General features: G+C 34.8%; 2 protein-coding genes across 5 annotated transcripts; one reads left to right on the forward strand and one right to left on the reverse strand.

The window, feature by feature from the left end:
• Positions 1-768: 768 nt before the first annotated feature.
• Positions 769-12840, reverse strand: taf9 (TAF9 RNA polymerase II, TATA box binding protein (TBP)-associated factor). Of its 2 annotated transcripts, none has more exons than XM_084386636.1 (7): positions 12060-12840; positions 11562-11643; positions 10971-11107; positions 10752-10886; positions 8260-8341; positions 7924-8034; positions 769-1100 (listed from the first exon to the last, which is right to left on the reverse strand). In XM_084386636.1, exons 1-7 carry the CDS (start codon positions 12093-12095, stop codon positions 937-939), a joined length of 747 nt encoding a protein of 248 aa, XP_084242762.1. In that variant the 5' UTR covers positions 12096-12840; the 3' UTR covers positions 769-936. The 2 variants fall into 2 exon arrangements, with proteins under 2 accessions (XP_084242762.1, XP_084242761.1); XM_084386635.1 differs by having other exon boundaries at positions 7924-8055.
• rab24 (RAB24, member RAS oncogene family) lies at positions 12816-22150 on the forward strand. Of its 3 annotated transcripts, none has more exons than XM_084386638.1 (9): positions 12816-13307; positions 14214-14357; positions 14611-14679; positions 14758-14836; positions 16457-16524; positions 16601-16700; positions 16788-16838; positions 16944-17003; positions 20833-22150. In XM_084386638.1, exons 2-9 carry the CDS (start codon positions 14241-14243, stop codon positions 20895-20897), a joined length of 609 nt encoding a protein of 202 aa, XP_084242764.1. In that variant the 5' UTR covers positions 12816-13307; positions 14214-14240; the 3' UTR covers positions 20898-22150. The 3 variants fall into 3 exon arrangements, with proteins under 3 accessions (XP_084242764.1, XP_084242765.1, XP_084242763.1); XM_084386639.1 differs by having other exon boundaries at positions 12852-13307; positions 20836-22139; XM_084386637.1 differs by having other exon boundaries at positions 12852-13307; positions 14611-14836; positions 20833-22133.
• The last annotated feature ends 480 nt before the right edge of the window (positions 22151-22630 follow it).

The following is a 22630-nucleotide window of genomic DNA, read 5'->3' on the forward strand; positions in this document are numbered from 1 at the left end:
ACAGAGCTGCTCTTGACGTTTACGTAAGAGTCTACGTGACTGGCTAGTGAAGTAAACAGCAAACAGTTGCACTACGGCACTTCGACACTACAGAAGGTTGTTTCATCGTTTTATGCAATCAGAAGACTGACGCATTTTAAAAGATTAAAGCTAAATCATTAGAACTAAACAGAATGAAAACCAAAATGAGAAATAAAGTCTTAATAAAAAGTTCTTACTGGACTATAAAATTGAAGGAACATATTTTATTAGCTCTATTAAAACCCCCTCCTATCTAGTAAAAAAAAACAACAACAACAACAAAACACTTAAGTTAACATGCTTGGGATACACATATGAAATATGTGCAATGAGAATATAATTAAAAAAATACCTTAAAATGAGCTCAGCATTATTTTCAATCGTTCTCAATCTAGAAAAAAAAACCCACTTCGAAATACATATTTAATAATAGCTATTTTTTAATGTGTGCACATAAGATTTTGTTTCTATGTAAAAATGTTGTTCCGTTCTCGTTTGCTGCCTCTAAATTATATCAGTATGTATACCATAAGCATATATCAGTGTCAGCATCCTGGAGTAAGAGCCCTTGTTTAACTAGCTCCCTCTGCTGGCATATCATTGATTTCATAAGAACGTTACGTTTTATTTACACCTAATATTGAGTTTAAATTATCTAAATAATCAGTGTCAAGATTTTTTTTCACCATAGTAACTCAACCACTAAATGAAGTCTGTGAAACATAAAAACAACAAAACACACAATTTATCATTTTAATTGTATTTATTCTTTACTTACAAAAATTAACAATAAATGGTAATATGCAATGGTAATATTCTAAACAAGACAATACTACTGAAAGGCAAATTCAGAGTTATCAAATGCTTATTTACATAATCACTTTTGCTTCCATACTAGTAAGAAACAACAGCAGGTCATAAAGCATCATAGTCATCCTCATCTTCATGCTTCCTCTTAAGAGACGTAGAGTCACTAGATGAATTCTGCGACACCATGTTGGTAGTAATGAGGATGTTCTTGGAGCCGATGAGAGAGGGGTTGATGAGGACATTCTGAACCGTGGGAGTGGTAGGAGTAGCTGTGAATGAAAAATTAAATAATTCATAATTCACTCTGTAATTCACTACATGTTCTTAAAGCCTGTCATGTTTTAATTTCTCTTAGAGTACTGTCAAAAGTTATTTTAAAGTGTTTTTGAAAAAAGTCTCTCAGTAATATTGTGAAATATTACAAATTAAAAGAACAGGCTTCTACTTGAATATATTTTAAAATGCAATTTATTCCAGGGATGGCAAAGCTGAATTTGCATCATCATTACTCCAGTCTTCAGTGTCACACAATTCTTCAGAAAACATTCTAATATGCTGATTTGGTGCTCAAGAAACATTTATTGTTATTATTATTACTATCAATGTTGAAAACAGTTGTACTGCTTAACATTTTTGTGGAAATGGTCATACTTTTTTTAGGATTCTTTGATGAATAGAAAGTTCTGAATAGAAAATCATTAAAGTTTATTATCTGCATGTGTTTTAAAGCCATATCAGTCTAAACTTCTGATATATGGTTTTCTGAGCGCACACTATGGAAGTAAAATAATGTCAAACGTTTCTGAAAAAAAAAATGCCTGTTGAATTGCACTACTTGAAAAAAATAGGCATTGCATTAACTATGCTTGCATTTTAATGCATTGTATTTTTAGGGCTGAAATTCAACATGGTTGAATATTTAAGCTGTGAATATTTCAATTAAAAATATTTCAAACACATTTTCATTATTAAAAATTCAATAATCCATATTCACCTTTCATATTTCACTTCCAAAATATTCAAACTGTTTAAAAATACAACCTATAATATTCAACAGGCATTTTTCGGTCCATTTTATTTCGCTTCCACAAATTCAGTGGTTCAAATTCGACAGTAAATTCAACATTGACATCCAGGAACTGCAGGAAAAGCAGTAGATTGCCGAGCATACTCTCCATCTGCTGTTAGTGGACCTCACCAGCAGGTGGTGCAAAAGCGCGTGTTGTTGACGAAGACCAGCAACAGTTAGAGCAAGCCATTCATTCATAAAATGAAAATGATTATCTTTGTCAGTATATATGCGGAAAAGATGATAAAGACACAAAAGCTGTGTTTATGTTTCATTCAATAACTTCATTGTTACTTTCCCTGTGTAGCCGACATGTCATCAGCTTTCTCTACCATGAACAGGATTATAATCGGTTTCCCTCAATACCTCATACTCAAGGATTCCCCTTCCGTCGGGACAAAACGCTTTAATGTAGCTTTATGGACTAATACAGTGATATAAAAGACCAAACTCGCACCTTATTGGGAATGTAGGCTGTAGGCTACTGGCTACAGGCAAGCATGAAAGAATATGAACAATGCGCAAAGTTTCATGCAGAGCGTTTCGTGATATACTGGTACAAAATCAACACTTGGTCAATTAATACTAACACTTTCTTTTCTCCTCTCTCTCTCTCTCTCTATAGTATAGTATACGTGTATTGCATTAGCTTAAACTGGGAAGAGTCATAGCACTTGCATATTGTTGTCCTCCTATTGTTAGTTTAACTGTAAATCGCTTTGGATAAAAGCGTCTGCTAAATGACTAAATGTAGCCTAATAAATGTCAAATTGGCTTGACGTTGGACATTCGCACATTTAGGGACCGTCTCCAAAGTTGCATACAACATTGGCATACACGTTTCTAACTTCAATAGCAAACTTTAATTTATTTGAAAAAATATCAAAAATCCAAAGGGTGCGCAGTATGCCTGACACTACATGAACACTTTACAGTTGGTTTTATAACTGTAAGTCGTTCTATTCAAATGCTATTGAAGTTAGAAACGTGTATACCAATGTCGATACACTTTAGAGACGGCCCCTAAATGTGCGAATGTCCAACGTCAAGCCAACTTTATGCCAGTATATCACTGGGAAACGCTCAGCATTAAGCTTTGTGTGTTATTCTGAGTCCATCTGCTTGCCTGCGAGTTTGGTCTTTTACATCACTGTAGTCCATTAAGCTACTTTACGCGTTTTATATGTCCAGCAGGGGAATCCTGAAGTATTGAGGGAAACCCTAATAGCCTGCATGAGGCACATCGCCACAATATAAAGTTAAGGCAACTAAACAACCAAGAGAAATATATGTCAAACTAAAATTTTTTACATTGGATCTGTACATCCGCATTGGGGAATAACATTATAATCTCGTTCACGGTAGAGAAAGATGCATGTAGGCAACACAGGAAAAGTAACCGTGAAGACACTGAATTTAACATAAAACCGCCGTCATAATAATCACAAATACACTTGCATTGCTGTAAATGAGTTTTATGAATGAATGGCTTGCTCTAACTCAACAACACGCGCTTTTGCACCACCTGCTGGTGAGGTCGACTAACAGCAGATGGAGAGTATGCTCGGCAATCTACTGCTTTTCCTGCAGTTCCTAGATGTCAATGTTGAATTTACTGTCGAATTTGAACCACTGAATTTGTGGAAGCGAATTTGCAAAGCGAAATAAAATGGACCGAAAAATGCCTGTTGAATATAATTATAGGTTGTATTTTTAAACAGTTTGAATATTTTGGAAGTGAAATATGAAAGGTGTATATGGATTATTGAATTTTTAATAATGAAAATGTGTTTGAAATGTTTTTTAATTGAAATATTCACAGCTTAAATATTCAACCATGTTGAATTTCAGCCCATAAAAATGCAAGCCCTAAAAATACAATGCATTAAAATGCAAGCATGGTTAATGCAATGCATGTTTTTTTCAAGTAGTGCAATTCAACAGGCTTTTTGTTTCAAAAACATTTGACATTATTTTACTTCCATAGCACACATCCGAAGCTCGCGCACAGAAAGCTGGATGTCAGACGGCGCGTCCCGTGAGAATTAACCTAAGTTCTCTTTCACGTCTAATTGCGCTTAAACTGTGTGTTTTTGACATAACCTTGTGTGTATTTGACAAAGTTCACATAAACACAGTCGGTTATGTCTGTGAACGTAAACGGCAAGTAAAGAAATCGCTTGTGTATATTAGATTTGTGTATTAAAGTGAAAACAGCGTAATATACAGTACCTACTGCTATATATGCTATTTATATTAATCAAATAACAAAAGAAAAACAAATTCATTCACTCACTGCTCTTGATTGAACAACTAGCTTTACATTTCTTACTCGAATGCTGCTGTTAAATGCTCTGGCGAGGTGATAAACATGGCGGACTGTGTACAGTTCACTGAGGGCTAACAGGGCAGATTCTGTTACCAGTCGTGGGCGGGGCCTAAGCATGTGTGACGTCACATTGGAGCACGTTCCTGAACGGCTCGTTTTGAGACACCGTTTCAGATTTATGGGGAAAATAACAAACGGAGTGGATGAATTTTTACCACAATAGGGTGATTGTGTACCCATTATTCTGTTCAAAAACAATATAAAAGTGAATTTGGCATATTAGGTATCCCTTCATTGATGAATAAAAGTACTAATTTCTCTCTCTTTTCTTTCTTGTTTTACAGGCAGGGCTCGAGACTAACGGCGTCCTATCGTCCTGGGGACGATAGAAAATGTCTTTAGGACGAACAGAAATATTCTCTAGAACGCCTACAGGACGAAAGACATTTTTGTATGTGTGTTCATTTATTACTAGCCTATTAGGGTAACTTACTTAGAAAATGTCAAAATTAACCGACCAAGCGCTGACTACAACGGACCTCGTTCTCATGCTGTTACTATAGGAGAGCCTTGGCACTCCCTATTCAGCCCCATTGTATTGATTTTGGTTGCAGTTCCATTAGAATTCCACTGGGGGTGATCGCGAGCGAGTGCAGACTGAATGGGAGTCTATGGGGCTAGACGGCTAAATGTGTCTCTTTCACCCGATTGCCGTTGAGAAATCTCAGATTTTATTGTAGGCTTTGCAAGTTCAACATAGGTTATAGGTCGAAAGTTGAATGAACGAGTACTTATTTCTTTTCGATTTCTTACAGGTTGAGTTGTTGTTGCCCATAACACGCTAGCATTCTGCTAATGACGTCAGCATTCTGACGTCATTGACATTTTAAAACACTTTTTAAACCAAATAAGTGGCTCTAAAAAATCTAACACCCAGCAATGTGTAATTTCTTTGCATCTCCTTTCGAATACAACATTCAAATTACTAGACAAAAAATTATATCCTGAGAAAAGTGGATTTTGAGGGTTTTTCGCCATAGACCTCCATTCATTCTGCACTCGCGAGCGAGGGCCCCCGCATGGACAGAGACGTGTTACTGCAGCCAGTCCAGAAACCGGAAGTAAGCAGAGAGTGCCAATTCTCTTCCTATTAGACATTCTCTGGTTACTATCACTGGCCGGCTACTCACCCGGAGACTTGTTTCGTGGTACATCTATCACATGGCTTATTTTCACAGACAAAAACGAGACGATAACTAAATAAAAACTAGTTTTAATAGTGACGATTTGGGAAGCGATCCAGTCAGAACTGATGTCCTGCGTTTGTGGTAGATGCGCACATTTGTACTGTAACGTTCTGATCTACCCAGCGGCACACGGGTTGACATGCGCTGCATGTCTCATAAAACGTAAAAAAATGTAAACGCCTGGGAGAATGAGTAGAGCAGACATAGATCTGAATAAGAGTGACGACGCAAAAAAAGAGCTGTATTCAGTACGGTTTTCTGTGCGCACACACCCGACCCGAAGCGTGCAGCCATGCACATAGACACCTATACAGCGCGTGAGTACTTTTGAGCTCTCTTTCGTGTCTGAATGGACAAATACACACAGCATTATGTCGAAATGTCCGTTTTGGAGAGTATTCACGTAAACTACGTTGGTTATGTCTTAAACAGTTTTGAGTGTATCGGATGTGCATCAGCGCACGTCACTGGACATGATCCGATGTCTTAAAGTGACAGTGGGTAATAAACCTAATGCGGTCTGTGTATTGATCAAGCAACAAAAGAAAAAGAGAAAAGCATTCACTGCTCGTTAATAGCTTTAATAATAATTCATTATATTTAATTCATACAAATAAATATGTCTGCTGCTTGAAAGAATAAAGAATGATGATATTTTTTAGATATGTTGTCACCAGTATTTATTTGTTATTTTTTAATCCAACCAACTCCAAAACGTTTTGAGCTGTATGTATTTTTATCTTAATTTTCGTATATGTAAAAAAAAAAAAAAATTCTGCATGAATACAAAAAAGCATACACTCCTGTTATTTTTTATTAAATCAGTTTTTTATCTGTTTACAGATAATTACTTTGAATGGAGCTAAATAAATATAATACTATAAATCATAAACATTTTAATGGTGTTTTTGTTATGTGACTAACAACTAACAACTATAGATGATAATAACAAAGTACAGAAACAACATGTTTATTTTGGGACGGTTGACATTCACTTTAGGACGGTTCAAATCGTGTTCCAGGACGGAGGTGAAAAAAGTTAGTCTGGAGCCCTGTTTACAGGGATGCAAACACATGTATGGTCAAAAAAAGAGAGAGGTTATCGAAGCCCCGTGGCAAATATCCAGATACTTACATAATTGTGATGAATTTAATCCTTTGTAAGTGATCATTTTGCAGTGTAAGATTACAGTTAACACCTTTAAATATTACATAAATGTATTATGTATTTTTATTAAACTTAGTGAGTGTATAAATCAGCAGCAAAAAGTAATTCTTGAAAAATCTGCACAGTAATTATCAAATCTAAACATGTTAATAAAAACAAATTACTATTAGTACTCTTATAAAATTCAATCAGGCAATCATACATTTCACAATTTTATATTTATATATGAATGTCAAGAATTCAGAAGTGTGTATATAGCCTACACTACACTACACAGAAATAACATACAATTAAATTATGCTTATTTTAAATGTATTGTGCAGGCTAGGTATAAAAAAAATATAGGCTTTTAATAATCTTTCATTGCGCAAAACCATGAAAATATGAAACGCTTCAAAACAGAGCGCACAAAGCGCGTATGCGCATCGCGGGTGCAGAATGATGTGCTCAAAGCAACATGGAGTCACAGTCTGCAGCGCTGCACAAGTGCGCATTTAAAAGTTCACGGCACAAAGCAAAGAAATGTCGAGCGCACAAATCCCAGTGTCTATCTGTCCAACAGTTTATTGATAATTTGTTTCTTCACAGTTTTAAATTCCAGTTATTGTGCGTTTGATGCCGATTTAGTCCTTGTGATGTGTGATCTAACAGGCACACGGTAGCGAGTCGTTTAAAAACAGCAACAAACTCCAACAAAATAAAGTCATTTTATGCAAATCCACAGCCTTTTCTCTACAGATCAAGCATTATAATGTGAATATCATATTGGAGAGAGTTTTACCGTGCATGTATGCTGCTGTAACCGGAAGAGGCGCGCGCGCTGTTTGAATACTGAATGGAGAATGATTGACAGCCGCAGAGGAGGGAAAACGAGTTTTCGTAAACTTTAATGATGTAAATAGACTTCTGTCCCTCACATTAAGCTATGAAATAGGCTTCAGATGAATTTGTCACCCAAACTGACGTGAAAAAAGCGGGAGGCGCCGAAAAGCACGCTGTTTGCACCCCTGGTTTTAAATCTCACCACAAATGTTTGAATGGTATCATTGTTTCCTCAAAATGTTTTTTTTTTTTTACTGTATTTATAAAATTCAGCATTGTGAGCATAAGAGACAAAAAAAGAAAAGTAATGTTTCCAAACTTTTGACAGGTACTGTAGCTCACTTAATAGCTTAACTTTTGACCTGCTCACTGATTTGGCACAAAATCTTCCACATGGTCCTTAACATACAAGAAGATCATACAAAGAGAACTGCTTGTTCTAAGGTGGAAACTGTACCTGATTTGACAGAGGCAGCCTGTGAGTTGGGGATCTGAACGGTGAAGCGCTGGCCGGTCAGTGACACAGGTGTTCCCACTTTGGTCCCTACAGTCTGCACTGATGGAGTACCTGAAAAACACAACGAGGATCCTGAAAATTGAGTTTTAGATTTTGCTCGTTCACCAATGAGAACAAAGGAAAACTACTAATAGCTCTTGTGTATTATTATGCATCTACGAATAGCTCAATGAATGTATGCTGGAAATCGTGAGCATGCAAAGTGTCCTGAAAACTCAGTGCCTTTAGATGCTAGAGATGTTTCAGTTTATACAGGAAGTATTTGGAAGAACTGACCAAGAGTTGGAGTGCTTGGCCTACTGGACACTGCTCCCATGCTCAACCGTGGCACTGTTATCCTGCCCGTGGACGAAGACACCTAAACATGCAAATCAGAACCATATCAAGACACCCAAATTTTAAAAGTTACTATCAGGTTTATAATAGTCGAACTAAAAAGTAAAACCACAAAAATTATTGTCATTACTTGAAACAAAACATTACCTGGAATAAAAATAATGTATATATGTGTGTGTGTATATTTGTGTATGTGAATATGTGTGTATATATATGTGTGTATATATATATATATATATATATATATAAAGTTTGGTTCCAAAATGTGATAAACACCATTAAAAAAAAAAAAAAAAGAGTTCCTACAAAAATAAGTATTGAAAACGGTATTGAAAAGTAAATTTAAAATTTTACATAAAATGCGATATCCGCCGTGTTATTCTGTCATATTTTCTCCCTTTCTTTCCAAACGCCAGTTTCTCTTCTCTGCAGAATGCGATACATCCACTCAACCAATCACAGCGCACCATTCCACGCATTGTAAACAGTAACGGCGCCGCTTTAAATACGCCCGGCTTCCTAGTTTTTCTTATCTACTTTGTACTTTTCGATCAAAAAACAAAAGCAAAAAAAACGCACACGTTTGACGGCATTGATGAACCTGTGGTGGTTTCTGCAAGTGATATAAAATTGATACTATAATATGTGAATCTTCTTTACAGTGTTCTTAATATGACAAAGTAAGTTTTTTTTGTCTGTGAAACTTACTAAAAACATTATACTAATATTACTATACTAATAAACTTAATTTGTTGTGGATTTTCAACAGTTTCAATAAGAAAAATTTGCTGTTTTTTTATAATAAATCTTTGAAAATCAAAATCTGGATTTGAATTTATGTTATTATAACCTAAAAATGCTATGTGAAAGTTTGAAACAGAAAATAGTGGTTTTCATCTTGCCACTTTCTTGGTAAAGAAAACATTTTTACTCAAATTAATCAAAATCGATTTGTTGCATTTTATAACATCATTTTTATTCTTATCTTTCACATCTACTGCAGTCATTCACTCGTGTTCACTCTGAAGGAATCACTCACATTGGCTGTGCACTTGTAATGACACATCAAGGATATTAAGAGGCTAAAAGCAGGTTTAAACATTGCCCCATTGAAGTCAACAGGGTGCAAATTTTAAAAAGAGGATAACTCTGTGTAGGCAACACCGATTTTGTCGTTGTTCTCTGTACTGACAGCACTCCAAATGTATAAAAAAATTAGCTCAATGTTAAAATTGACCGGAGTTCTCCTTTAAAGTAAATAGTGTAAATAAACTATGTGAGATTTATATTTAACTAGGCATTGTACATAAAATGTATGTAATTGCACATACTATTTTGTCATTAATTTATGAATATTGTTTAGATTGGTTCATTAATGATAAATGTTATTTGTAACCTGCAGTAAGCAGCAGTAATTATTTATGTGACTGAAAAAAATCAAATTACACTTCTTTTTTTTTTTTCATTCTGCTAGATGGCTGAACAGAAAAATAAATCCCCTAGTGGGAAAACTTTACAGAGCCAACACCATGGAATGCAAAGTGCAATAATTTTTTTAGTAAATATTTTTCTTGCAAAAAGAATATATCATAAATATTATGTACAATAAATGTTCATTTAGTTTCACCAATATTCTCTGTCTCTCATTTACTGTATTCACATGTATTGTATCGGCCTCATATCGGCCAGATTGCTTTCTCAATATCGGCATCGGCCATTAAAAATCCCATATCGGTCGACCACTAATTTCACGTGGAATTTACAGAAAAATGGTAAATGTGACTGCATCATATGAATAATATATATATATATATATATATATATATATATATATATATATATATATATATTCATATGATGCAGTCACATTTACCATTTTTCTGTAAATTCCACGTGGAGGTAAAAAAAAATATTCCCCACAGATTTTGCAATGGGTTTTGCAATCATGTGAATTCTCCGTGTTGGCCAACAAAGCTTGCTTGATTTGAAAAGTGACCTCTTTGTGAGCAGTGCTTTCTACATACTCTATGGATGGACCTTTTTTTCCCCCCACAAATTTTCAGTGAAAACTGTGACTACACTTTTGTTCATTACTTTGGTGAAAACATTTGGGATCCCTGAAGAACATTCAGCTTCTAAAACGTTTTGGAAACCTTAAATCATAACAATAATATATCTATCTATCTATCTATTTATTATATATATATATATATATATATATATATATATATATATATATATAGTTTTTTTAAAACAGATTAAAATAAAATAAGTTTTGAAAAACAAAACTATAGTTTCGAATATTGTCGTGGACAAAGGGTGGGCCTCTAAGTCAAAAAAGTTAGATACAATAACTGTAGTATTAAATCTCTAATATCCATAGATCACCAAATCCAAAACTTTGACCAGACAGACTAAAGCTAAAGTAATACCTTTTTCTGCAGGGACTTCAGTCTGTAGTTTGGTGCGGTGAGACAGTAGCGGTCTGGTGGAAGACGTGGACCGGTGTACGGTTTGATCAGTGGCAGAGGAGTTTGGTTCTTCTGCCTTGCAATGTCCAACAGAAACTGAAACCATGGACCAAACAGCACTGTTAATTAATTACCAGAAGTCACATATGAGTTATGAATTAGTCATCAAGAGAGACTTACATCTCGTGGCGGAGGAGATGTGAACGACTGATCCACTCGACACTGGATTGCTAATCTTATGTCATCTGCATCCACACTGGACTTCTTGGCATGGGTGGAATATATTTTTGCATCCTCAATAATAGTGGTTACATATCCTGTAGAAAAACGTTAAAATGTTATTGGACGATTTACTAGTACAGAAAGGTTATTGCTGGAGTGCGTTAACATTTTCTCTTAATGCATTTAGCAATATACTTAAAAGTTGGCATGAAGCGGAAGTTGCGATAGTCTTTTCTTCCGTACATCTGAGTGAAGTGGCTTCTTGAACAAGAAAAAACGAAGGGCGGGACGGGACTAGATTGGATTGTTGTGGTTTGCCATTGCTGTGATGTGATGTCATGTGAGGGACAGGTTGTCCCGCCCTCGCGCCACTGAACACGTCATCAGAGAAGTGATGTGGTTGCAAGTTATTTTGATTAAAGATTAAGAGAGCACATGCATAAAAAAAGAATGACTTGCATGGATGAATCATTCATAATAAATGTTGCAATGTTCAATGAACAAATAAGCATTGTCAATTTGGATTTCATTAAAGGCATCCTGACTTACTGTATGTAAACTCCAGCATTTGATTGATCACTCTAGGCTCGTACTCCGTGACCCCCATGTCTTTAAGAATCTGCATCATAACCTTTAAAGATAATAATAATATTAATAAACTAAATCAGCAAAAAATGCGAAAGGGAAATATTATGTATACTGTATTAGCATCAATTCGACTATGTTATAGGTTCTTTGCAGCCCGTGCACATCTTAACTTACTTTACATTTGTAAATAAATCATACATGCAAAACCTTCATATTCCCCAAAAATATGGTAAATTATAACACAACGTGTTAGAACCGCGCCAAATTGAAACTCACAACCACTGCATTACAGTCAGTGGACCAGTTAGCGTGCTAACGCATGTATGTGCACAAAGAAGAAGAAGTAAGATGAATAAAATGCACAGTCGCTCTTTAATCATGCTGCTTTAATCGCTATTGTTAAATAACAATAAATGGTGCACAGCACAGTGATAAAACCGTTTCTGATTCATTATTTACCTGTGCATCTTTAGGCACTGTTTTCGGAGACGCCATTTTCACATGAACTCAGCTTCTCCTCCCCCTCTAGACTCGGTTCGGTTGTGTTTCAAACGTACAGAGTCTATGGAGTCGACTACCTAGACCGCATTTTGGCCACCACGGGCGGTGCCGAAGCAGCGCAGCCACTCGGGATGAAGAAAGGATGAGTGGCGGATGCAAGCAACCAATCACAGAGAGATTCAGCCAACTGTGACGCACCAAGTGACTCGAGCAACCAATCAGCAGCGGTTTAGACAATCAACGCGCCCAAACTGCAGCACGTGCCTATAGTAATAGGACGTCTGAATCATTTCTGCGACTCGGTTCTTTCGAACAGTTCGTTTCAAGCAATTGATTTTAAAAATAACAAGCGTTAAACGTTACAATAAAGCTATATTATGTTTTTCGATTAGGTATTGTTAACGAGAATTTGTACAAATTTAATTTGTCCGAGTTCAATTCGTTACAGTCACGATTTAACTTATTAAAATATATTTTGAGCCTAAATACAATACGCCTTTACATTAAACAATGCTAGAATTGTGCGTGCGAAATAGTTTTGCACGTTTTGCACTATAATTAGTTGTAATTCATAAACATAAATTAAGTTGTAAACATATTTCCAGGACGTTTTATTCCAGACAAAACCCCCAGAAACGCTGTAACTGATTCACTCTGATCCGTCAACGAACAGTTCCGACTCTTAAGAACAATTGTTTCCCGATTCATAACATAGCCATTTGAAACACAACCACTGACCCTAGTGAAGTCACATCCTCCTCTATATAAACAAAAAAACACACACTAGTTTATTCCAGATAGCTAGACACACTAACGTTACAGTTCCTCTTCCACCGAATACATCTAACATCTGTCAGACCATTTACTGTAGTTGTCCCTTGTTAACGGGAAAAACATGGCTCGGAAATTATCTAGCTCTGCTGTATTTAGTGATGTTGAAATCTAAGCTGTTTGTTTTTCTTTCGTTTTAAGGTGAACAAATCACTGAACATTTTAATTTTGACCGTGTCCTCAGTTCGAGGTGTCTTGTGATTCGCTGCTTATGTATTTATTCATCAAGTAGTCTTTAACTGTAGTATTATTAGGAGTTTTCACTGGCACATCAGTCTGGATTGCTAACTGAACCATTAACGTTAGCCACCCAGTTAACTTACAGTGTTCATCTGTCAGTAAAGTCGCCCTGAAGTCCCGTCAACTGATAAACAGGTGAGTGAAAAATATGAGAAGGTCAACAAACCTCTAGTGTGTTTCATATGGATACTATTTTGCTTGATAAACTGAAACTGCGCATTAGCCAAAGCTAGCTCTGTTTTATTCCACTACAACACTTTAAGCATACATTAAAAAGCATACTATTTATGTCGAAAGTAATATACATAATGCTATCTGAACATAATGTTCTCGGACACTTGGAAATGTTGTATAATTTAAATTTATATTAAATACTCTTGAATTCAACCAACTGTGTTTTTTGGCATACTTAATAAGTTTATCTGTAACGTTATAAGTTATGTAATTTCGTAATTACTTATATTTTCTTTCAAATATGATTAAAGTTTACTGCGTGATGTAACGTTACTGACAAGCATTTTGGGGTAAAAAACCTTTGTCATTTGTTTAAATTCCTTTATAATTACACATTTGTAATAATGATGTTGTAAATGTACTATATTTAAAATTAACTTTAAATGTAAATCGAATAATAATCGGATAACATTAAGTACTTTACATGTCAAATGTGCTTTACCATCTTAGTCAACACATCAACATAAGTATACTACATAAACACAGCGAAACATTTAAAATGTACCTCAAAGAAAAACGTTTAATTTGACATTATTGCAAAGTGTACTTTTTAAAGGTGTACTTAAACGTATTAAGAAACAGTCATGTAAGTTTAATCTCTTTAAGTACACTTAAGTGGCCTTTTATTCATTAATATTATATTACTGCAAGTACATTTTCTTTTTAAATATACCTTCAAGATTTGAAGTACACTACAAGTGCACATTCAAAACAATTAACCACACTTCATTTTCACAATGGATATCCTGTACATATTTACAGTGTATATATAATGTCTACACAATGGACCCATGTTTTTTTTTTTAGTGTCTTTTTCTACAAACCAAAATAATCATGACTGCCATGCGAGTGGACGCTAAGGTGGTCATGCTTGGCAAGGAGAGTGTGGGTAAAACCAGCCTGGTGGAGAGATACGTACATCGCCGCTTTCTTGTTGGACCTTATCAAAATGTAAGCATGCGTTTGCATAGAAACCTGAAGAAGTAATTAGTTATGGTCATTAGGGCCATAACTAATACATCTTCTGAGATTGTTTGTTCTCAGTAAAGACATTTTTGTGTAAGATGTACATTTGCCTGGGTATCGGCTATCTCTAATCATGTGTCACATAAACCAGCTACACAGGTAAAGCCACCATTCCTTCCACTGATGTCAATGATCTGATATGATGCTTGACGTGTTCATTTGTTTTTGTCTCATTAAGACTATAGGGGCTGCGTTTGTTGCAAAAGCCCTCAATGTCGGTGACAAAGTGATTACGCTGGGAATATGGGTAAGTGTTGTTACTAGGGTCTTCATATACGCTTGTCGACCACTTATTAGTGACTTCATGTGTTTTCTTTCATCTCAGGACACTGCTGGGTCTGAACGTTACGAGGCCATGAGCAGAATCTATTACAGAGGAGCCCGTGCTGCCATCGTCTGCTATGGTATATCCCTCTCTCACAGTTTGACATGGAAAGTGGCTTTTTTGTGGAAAGAATACAGGATGTGGCAGCTAGTCTAGCAGTCAGGTGACGGTGAGCAAGTAAGCGGCTCATACTTGCTCACTCTGTGTCTGTTTTACAGTAGTTACCAGTCCTGCAAGGCAGTTCATGTGTTTGGTTCAGATAAGTTAATCAGGGCTACTTAAAAGTTTGGGAGACAAAAAAATAAGGCTTTGGGCTGTCAAAGTAAAAATGTGTTAATATAACGAAATATTACGATATTTTTACTGGTCTAAAAAAAATATATATATTTATAAACATGATTATAAAATAGTATAAAAACATTATATATATATATATATATATATATATATATATATACATACTGTATGTATATATATATATGTCCATTTATTTATTTATATATATATATATATATATATATATATATTTATATATATATATATATATATATATGTGTGTGTGTGTGTCCATTATTTATATATATATATATGTGTCCATTATTTATTTATATATATATATATATATATATATATATATATATATATATATATATATATATATATATATATATATATATATATATATATATATATATAATGGATTTCTGTTTTAATATCCTTTAAAATACCATTTATTTCTGTGATGCAAAGCTTAATTTTTCATTAGCCTTTGATCGTTCAGAAATCATTGTAACATGCTGATTTATTATCAATGTTGGATACAGTTGTGTGGCTTATTATTTTTAGGAACCTGTGATACTTTTTTCAGGATTCATTGATTAATAAAAAGTTGAAAAGAATAGCATTTATTCAAAATAGAAATCTTTTTTAACAACATAAATCTTTACTATCACTTTTTTAATCGATTTAACACATCCTTGCTGAATAAAAGTATTAATTTATTTCAACAAAAAGAAAGAAAGAGAAAGAACTGACCCCAAAGTTTTGAACGGTAGTGTATAGGCCTATTGTTACAAAAGATTTCTATTTTAATTAAATGCTAGGTTTTTTCCCCCCATTTTTTTATTCATCAAAGTATCCTGAAAAAAAAGTATCACAGGTTATATAAAAATATTAAGCAGCACAACTGTTTCCAACATTGATAATAAATCAGCATATTAGAATGATTTATGAAAGATCATGTGACACTGAAGACTGGAGTAATGATGCTGATAGAAAACCATTATTTTAAATTGTAATAATATTTAACATCATTTCTGTATGTTTGATCAAATAAATGCAGGCTTGATGAGCATTTCTCATACATTATAAATTAGTTTGTATTTCAAAATTACAAAATTAGATTATGTTTTTGAAAGAAGCTCAACATGGCTGCATTTATTTAATTAAAAATACAGTAAAAAAAAACAATAATATTGTGAAATAGTATTATGATTTTAAATAACAGATATTTTAAAATGCAAATCATTATGTCTGTTTGATGCGTCCTTGCTGAATGAAAAAAGATTCCACCTCCAAACTTTTGTACGGTATAGTGTACATGGAAATAATCATGAGAAAATGAGTCCCTTGCAAGAGAAATGTTGGAAAACATAACATTTTTGTCTTAAATATGTGGTTGTCTGACTTTTGCACTTAGATCTGACTGACAGCAGCAGTTTTAAAAGGGCCAGGTTCTGGGTGAAGGAGTTACAGAACTGTGAAGAGGTAAAATATACCCACGTCTCACAACAACAGGAACGCCTTAAGATTATTCAGCACTGATGCGTTATTTTAATTTCAGCACTGCAAGATATATTTGTGTGGTACCAAGAGTGACCTCATTGAAGCCGATCGAAGTGTGCGGCAAGTAGACTACCATGATGTTCAAGACTTTGCAGATGGTAAGCATGAATTTAGTTTTTTTTTTTTTTTTTTTTTCATTCAACCATTGCAAAACAATTTGAAAACAAACAAACTTTTCTTTACAGAAATAGGTGCTCAACATTTCGAGACCTCCAGCAAAACAGGAAAAAATGTTGGTAAGTGATACTTCAGTGTATCTGCTCTGTCGAGCACTACTTATGTGGAACACGCTATTACGTACCGAGAAGTTTCACTTCTTGATTTTTTTTATTCCCGTACAGATGAGGTGTTTCAGAAGGTGGCTGATGATTTCAGTAGCTGTGCTTTAGAGTTCATGCAAGGTGGGAATGTTTTTCACAAAATAAATCTTTAAAAATCACATATATTTTTTTACACTATACACCTGGGGTCTCATTTATTAAACCTTACTAAAAGTGTACGTGCGCCCGAAAGCCAAAAATGGCGTACGCAACGCCAGAACCTGCGCAGAATTCACTTTATAAATCCCAGTCAGCGGAAGATTGTGCGCACATGCGTCTCCACCCCGAAATAACCATATATGGAGTTTACAACGCCTAGTTTTACTATGCAGATCCTCATCTGCATATCATTTGCATATGATTATTCATCCACGTGATAACGTTTAACGGTACAAGACACATTACATTAATACAAATCATGTAGTTGCCTATCCTTGCCTTGTTTTTGAATACATAAATCAAATAGTGTAAATAAATTTCAGAGAAAGTTTTTCTCAATCTTTTCCACTGGCCGAATTGTATTTTTAATTGATTTATATTTTTAATGGAAACAGATAGGCCTTGGGCATTATTTGCACGAAACTATTTTCTCAGACAATCTGGTATTATCATGATAAGCAATTATCTCTGTGGTTAAAACATTAAAACACAGCACGCCACAGGAAAAGTGTTCAGAAGCATCGCATCCACAACAAATATTTCTATTGACTGAATAAGGCTATAAAAGAAAAGTTGTAACTTCTCAGTAATGATTTCATGTTTAAGTGTTAAACTCCATTAATTTGAATGGCATATTTAATCGAAATGTTTATATCAGAAGTAAACCATAGTTTAAATCATTATTTTATTTATTTAAACTATTATTTGCGTCAGTTTCACTAAACGGCCCAGCGCGCTCACTGGCGCGGACATTTAAGAAGGGATGGATATTTGCTTCAAGTGATAGGCTTGGTGAGTGAAATTATATTTTGTATCATCTTTCTGTATATGTCTTTAGACAGTATATTTTCTGTCTAAAAGTGACCAAGAAGACATTTAACTCCAGCTCACCATCGGTGTCGCCAAACTGCTCCATCTCCAAAACGTTTGTACGCATGGGTCAGAGTTTGCGTGCAGGTGCGCAAATTTTCACGTCAAGTTTGTTTTTATAAATCACAACTTGTGCGTCGGAAGTGGCGTACGCCTCTTGTTTTACGGGTCTGTTTTGTGCGTACGCAACGGTTATAAATGAGGCCCCTGGGGTCTCATTTATAAAGCGTGCGTACGCACAAAACGGGGCTGGAAACGTACGTACGCCAGTTCCCACGCAAAGGTTGTGATCTATAAAAAACAAACTTGACGGGAGAATGTGCGCACCTTTAAGCAAACTTTGAGCCGTGCGTACGCACATTCTGGAGACAAAGGGAATTGGCGACACCGATGGTGAGCTGGAGTTAAGTGTCTTTTTGGTCACTTTTAGACAGAAAATCTAAAGAAAATTTTACATATACAGAAAGATAATACAAATATAATTTCACTCACCAAGCCTGCCACTTGAAGCAAATATCCATCCCTTCTTAAATGTCCGCGCCAGCGAGCGCGTTGGGCCGTTTAGTGAAACTGACGCAAATAACAGTTTAAATAAATAAAATAATGATTTAAACTAATGGAGCTAAGCACTTAAACATGAAATCATTACTGAGAAGTTACAACATTTTTATATTCAAATTCAGTCAATAGAAATATTTGTTGTTAATGCGGTGTTTTTGAACACTTTTCCTCTGGCATGCTTTGTTTTAATGTTTTAACCACAGAGATAACTGCTTATCATGATAATACCAGATTGTCTGAGAAAATAGTTTCGTGCAAATAATGCCCAAGGCCTATCTGTTTCCATTAAAAGTATCAATTAAAAATACAATTCGGCCAGTGGAAAAGATTGAGAAAAACTTTCTCTGAAATGTATTTTACACTATTTGATTTATGTATTCAAAAACAAGGCAAGGATAGGCAACTACTTGATTTTTATTAATGTAATGTGTCTTGTACCATTAAACGTTATCACGTGGATGAATAATCATATGCAAATGATATGCAGATGAGGATCTGCATAGTAAAACTAGGCATTGTAAGCTCCATATATGGTTATTTCGGGGAGGAGACGCATGTGCGCACAATCTTCCGCTGAGTGGGATTTATAAAGTGAATTCTGCGCAGGTTCTGGCGTACGAACGGTTTTATAAATCCGAATATTATTTTGCGTACGCCATTTTTGGCTTTCGGGCGCACGTACACTTTTAGTAAGGTTCCTACGCACAGTTTTATAAATGAGGCCCCTGGTCCTGTGTGCTTCTGGTACATCAGCTTTCATGCTAACTAATGTAGCACTCTGTCAGTTACTTGATGCTTAGCATAGGCATGAAAAAGCACAGAAACTTCACTACAATGACCTTGGTAAACTGCTTGTCTTTGTGGGGAAACACATTCATGATATCTTAATGTATGTGCAAAGATTTGCAGGCTTTGAAATACCTGCCTAACCTACGTGGGCTTAGATGCCGAAAGACCCATTCACACCAAGAACCATAACTACATTAGCGTTCACACCAACGAACAATAATTTATTCTAAGCAGGTTTGCCGTAAGCCACTTTAAATGCTTGAGCTCTTTAACGTGAAATGGATTCTGATTGGCTACGTTTACATGCAACCAAAAATCCATTAATAATCGGATTGACGGCTCAATCGGACTGAAAATCCTTCATGTAAAGACTTGATCGGATTGAAGAAAGGACTGCGCATGTGCAATGATGTTGAAATAACGTTATGACGTATGACGCGCTGAACAAACTGTTATTCCTGTTGAATAAAGTGTCCCGTCAGTGTATGAGTGTGTGTATATGTATATATGTATGTGTATATATATGAAGAGTTCAGATGCAAAAGCCTCTAAGTGCCATCTGAAATTTGCTTCTAGAATGATCATTTTTATCAAGCTCGTATATTTAAGTTCAGTAACTTCACTTAAATGTCAATTAATAGGTAATTTTCATTGCCATTTAAGTGAAATTACTGAATTTAAATATACGAGCTTGATAAAAATGATCATTCTAGAAGAAAATGTCAGACGGCACTTAGAGGCTTTTGCATCTGAACTCTTCATATATATATATATAAACATGATTATAAAATCACGTGAACAAAAAATAAAATTTTAAAATAAAACGTCCCACCAGTCCTTGTTTCGGTCTTCCCTTGGTTACGACTGTTTTTTGGCGCAGGGAGAGGCATTTTTACTGCGTGATCAATATAAGCAGCACAGCACAACAGTTCATATGCTCATTTTCTCCAAATTATGACCAGAAATGGATAAATATTAAGTCTGCTGTTTAAAACAAATAAAGTACCAATGTAGGAGAATGGTTATATGCGCAAACAGGTCAAAAAATATTCCGATTTGTGACATATAAACGCGCAGATCAACCCGATCACTTGTTTAGCGTTCATGTAAACACTATATTCAGATTCATCAATCGGAACGAATTCAGTCCGATCGAAACAAAAGTTGCGCATGTAAACATAGTGTAAACATAGCTGGAAAAAAATTGCTCTGAAAGTGATTCCAACGAAATCCTCTAATAGTTATTGTCCTTGGTGTGAACGGGCCTTAATGGTTATTTTATAACAGATTCTTATTCATATACAGATGTACACCAATGTGCTTGTAAATTTTCTACATTATCGATTAAACGCGCTTTGCTTTGATTGACACTGCGATCTCCAAATTCAAATTCTGAATGCATTTAATAATAATTTTATTTACGCATTAATTCCTTTAAAGCAAGTAAATAATAATAGGAATAGAATTGCTCAAATAATGTGATATTGTCTATTTTTATTTTATTTATTTATTTGGTGTTGTATCCTCACAGAAGAGAAGGGGGTGGATCTCGGGCAAAAGAAGGACTCTTATTTTGACAACTGCTGCCATAACTGACCTATAACAGGAAAAACTGCTGTATCATATGATCTATTCTGGGATGACTGGAGGCTCTCTGTCTTTTACACTCCTCAAAGCATCCGCTGGAGTGTTTTGCTTTTTCTTTTTTCTTTTTTGCTGTGCAGTATGTTGAGATTGGGCTTTTGAAAACGAAGAAGGAAAAAGGATTCTTCCTTTTCTATTGACTGAAGCAAATATCAACAGTGCATGGCAATCCATTTTACCAAAAAGAAAAAGACACCAAGCAAGCTGTAGGGAGAGATGCCATCGCATGGAGATGATCGTTGCCAATTTTCACAAACTATGCCTTGAGTGATTCATCACTTTTTATAATTTAAAGTGTCTCCATTTTATAGATCTTTTGAGGATCGTAATGTTTACACCCTTCATTTGTCACGCTGTACTGATGTATGAACAGTTTTGTTGCATACGCCCACACTAAACTGAAGCTATTTAAGTTGCAGTTTTCACAGATCTGAAACCAGTTCAAACATTTTCTCACGATGATGGTTTGGATGTTCATTGGGTGGAAAATCACGGAGTAAAAGGCAGTTTCCCATTATTATATTCTTGGATCATAATGATGCTGTCAAAATGGTAAAGGCTAATAACTATAACTATGGTCACTGGAACATTTCAATATCACGGTGAATTTGATATCTGGAAATATTACTGTTTGAAAATCAAGCCCAAGGTTTCCTGTATCATGTTGCCCATTATTTGCAGTCGACTGTTTGACATAATAGATCTATCCTTGCGTTCCAAAAGTGAGTTGATGTGCAGCATTTGATGAATGTGATGTTAATGTTTACAGCTATTTCTATTCTATTATTTAATTTGACTGAATGGGTAAGATATTGTAAACTGGGACACTAACTGTTGTGGACATGTTTGTGTGAACTTTACAGCCTTATTTCGCTCTCAGTTCATATTGTGAATGTATTAAATACTGTTCAGAGGCCAAAAAAAATATGGTTTTTGTGAAAGAGATCCTGATATTGTGCCATTTTCACTGGGCATCCTACAGGAAAGAAGGACCCAATATTAATTTACTACGTTACATTTTACTGTGAGATTACGTGAAGATTGTCACTTAAAAAAAAAAAACTAAAGCATGTGATCTTAAACACCTCATGCATATACGGACCATCTTTACCAATATGTATCAAAATAGTACGAGCCCAAGTCATTACAAATGATCAGATATTGTAATAATAAAATATTCAGTGTGCGGTTAGCATGTTCGTGTCAATACTGTAAATTAATCTTTTAACTTTGAGCAGTAATCACCTAAATTCAACATGGAAAATATTTTTTTATCAACTTATCATATTCATCCTTTGCTGCCTATTCCTGCTTGCACTCACATATGCAAGTTATTTATTTATTTTTTAAGATATACTCTCACCAAAATAATATATTCATTGAATATTCTGTATATATATATATATATATATAAATATATGTATGTATATTGAACATTATAAAACAGCTTCACCCCAGTTTTAATAAGAATTAAAGTGAAGATTGAAATGAAATTAGCTGTAAGAGTTTTGCGTTGTGACATTATTGTCATGACAATTGTCCTGCTAAAATTATCATTACTGTAATACAGAAATTAAATCATCGTGTCTGGACAATAAAAAAAAAAAAAGTTGTATTATTATAATCAGTATATATAAAGTACAGTATAACAAAGTCTACCATTATGTATACTTGGTTTACAATGT

Source organism: Rutilus rutilus (genome assembly GCF_951802725.1).
Source record: "Rutilus rutilus genome assembly, chromosome: 18".
NCBI lineage: Eukaryota > Metazoa > Chordata > Actinopteri > Cypriniformes > Leuciscidae > Rutilus > Rutilus rutilus.

Coding starts and splice junctions, on each gene's coding strand:
- taf9 (XM_084386635.1), bottom strand. CDS start 12,095: ATGGCGTCTCCGAAAACAGTGCCTAAAGATGCACAG. Junction 11,108..11,561: donor AATGCTGGAGTTTACATACA/GTAAGTCAGGAT, acceptor GTTTTTCTACAG/GATATGTAACCACTATTATT. Junction 1,101..7,923: donor GGCTGCCTCTGTCAAATCAG/GTACAGTTTCCA, acceptor TTTCATTCACAG/CTACTCCTACCACTCCCACG.
- rab24 (XM_084386637.1), top strand. CDS start 14,241: ATGACTGCCATGCGAGTGGACGCTAAGGTGGTCATGCTTGGCAAGGAG. Junction 14,837..16,456: donor TGCTGCCATCGTCTGCTATG/GTATATCCCTCT, acceptor TTTTGCACTTAG/ATCTGACTGACAGCAGCAGT. Junction 16,839..16,943: donor CAAAACAGGAAAAAATGTTG/GTAAGTGATACT, acceptor ATTCCCGTACAG/ATGAGGTGTTTCAGAAGGTG.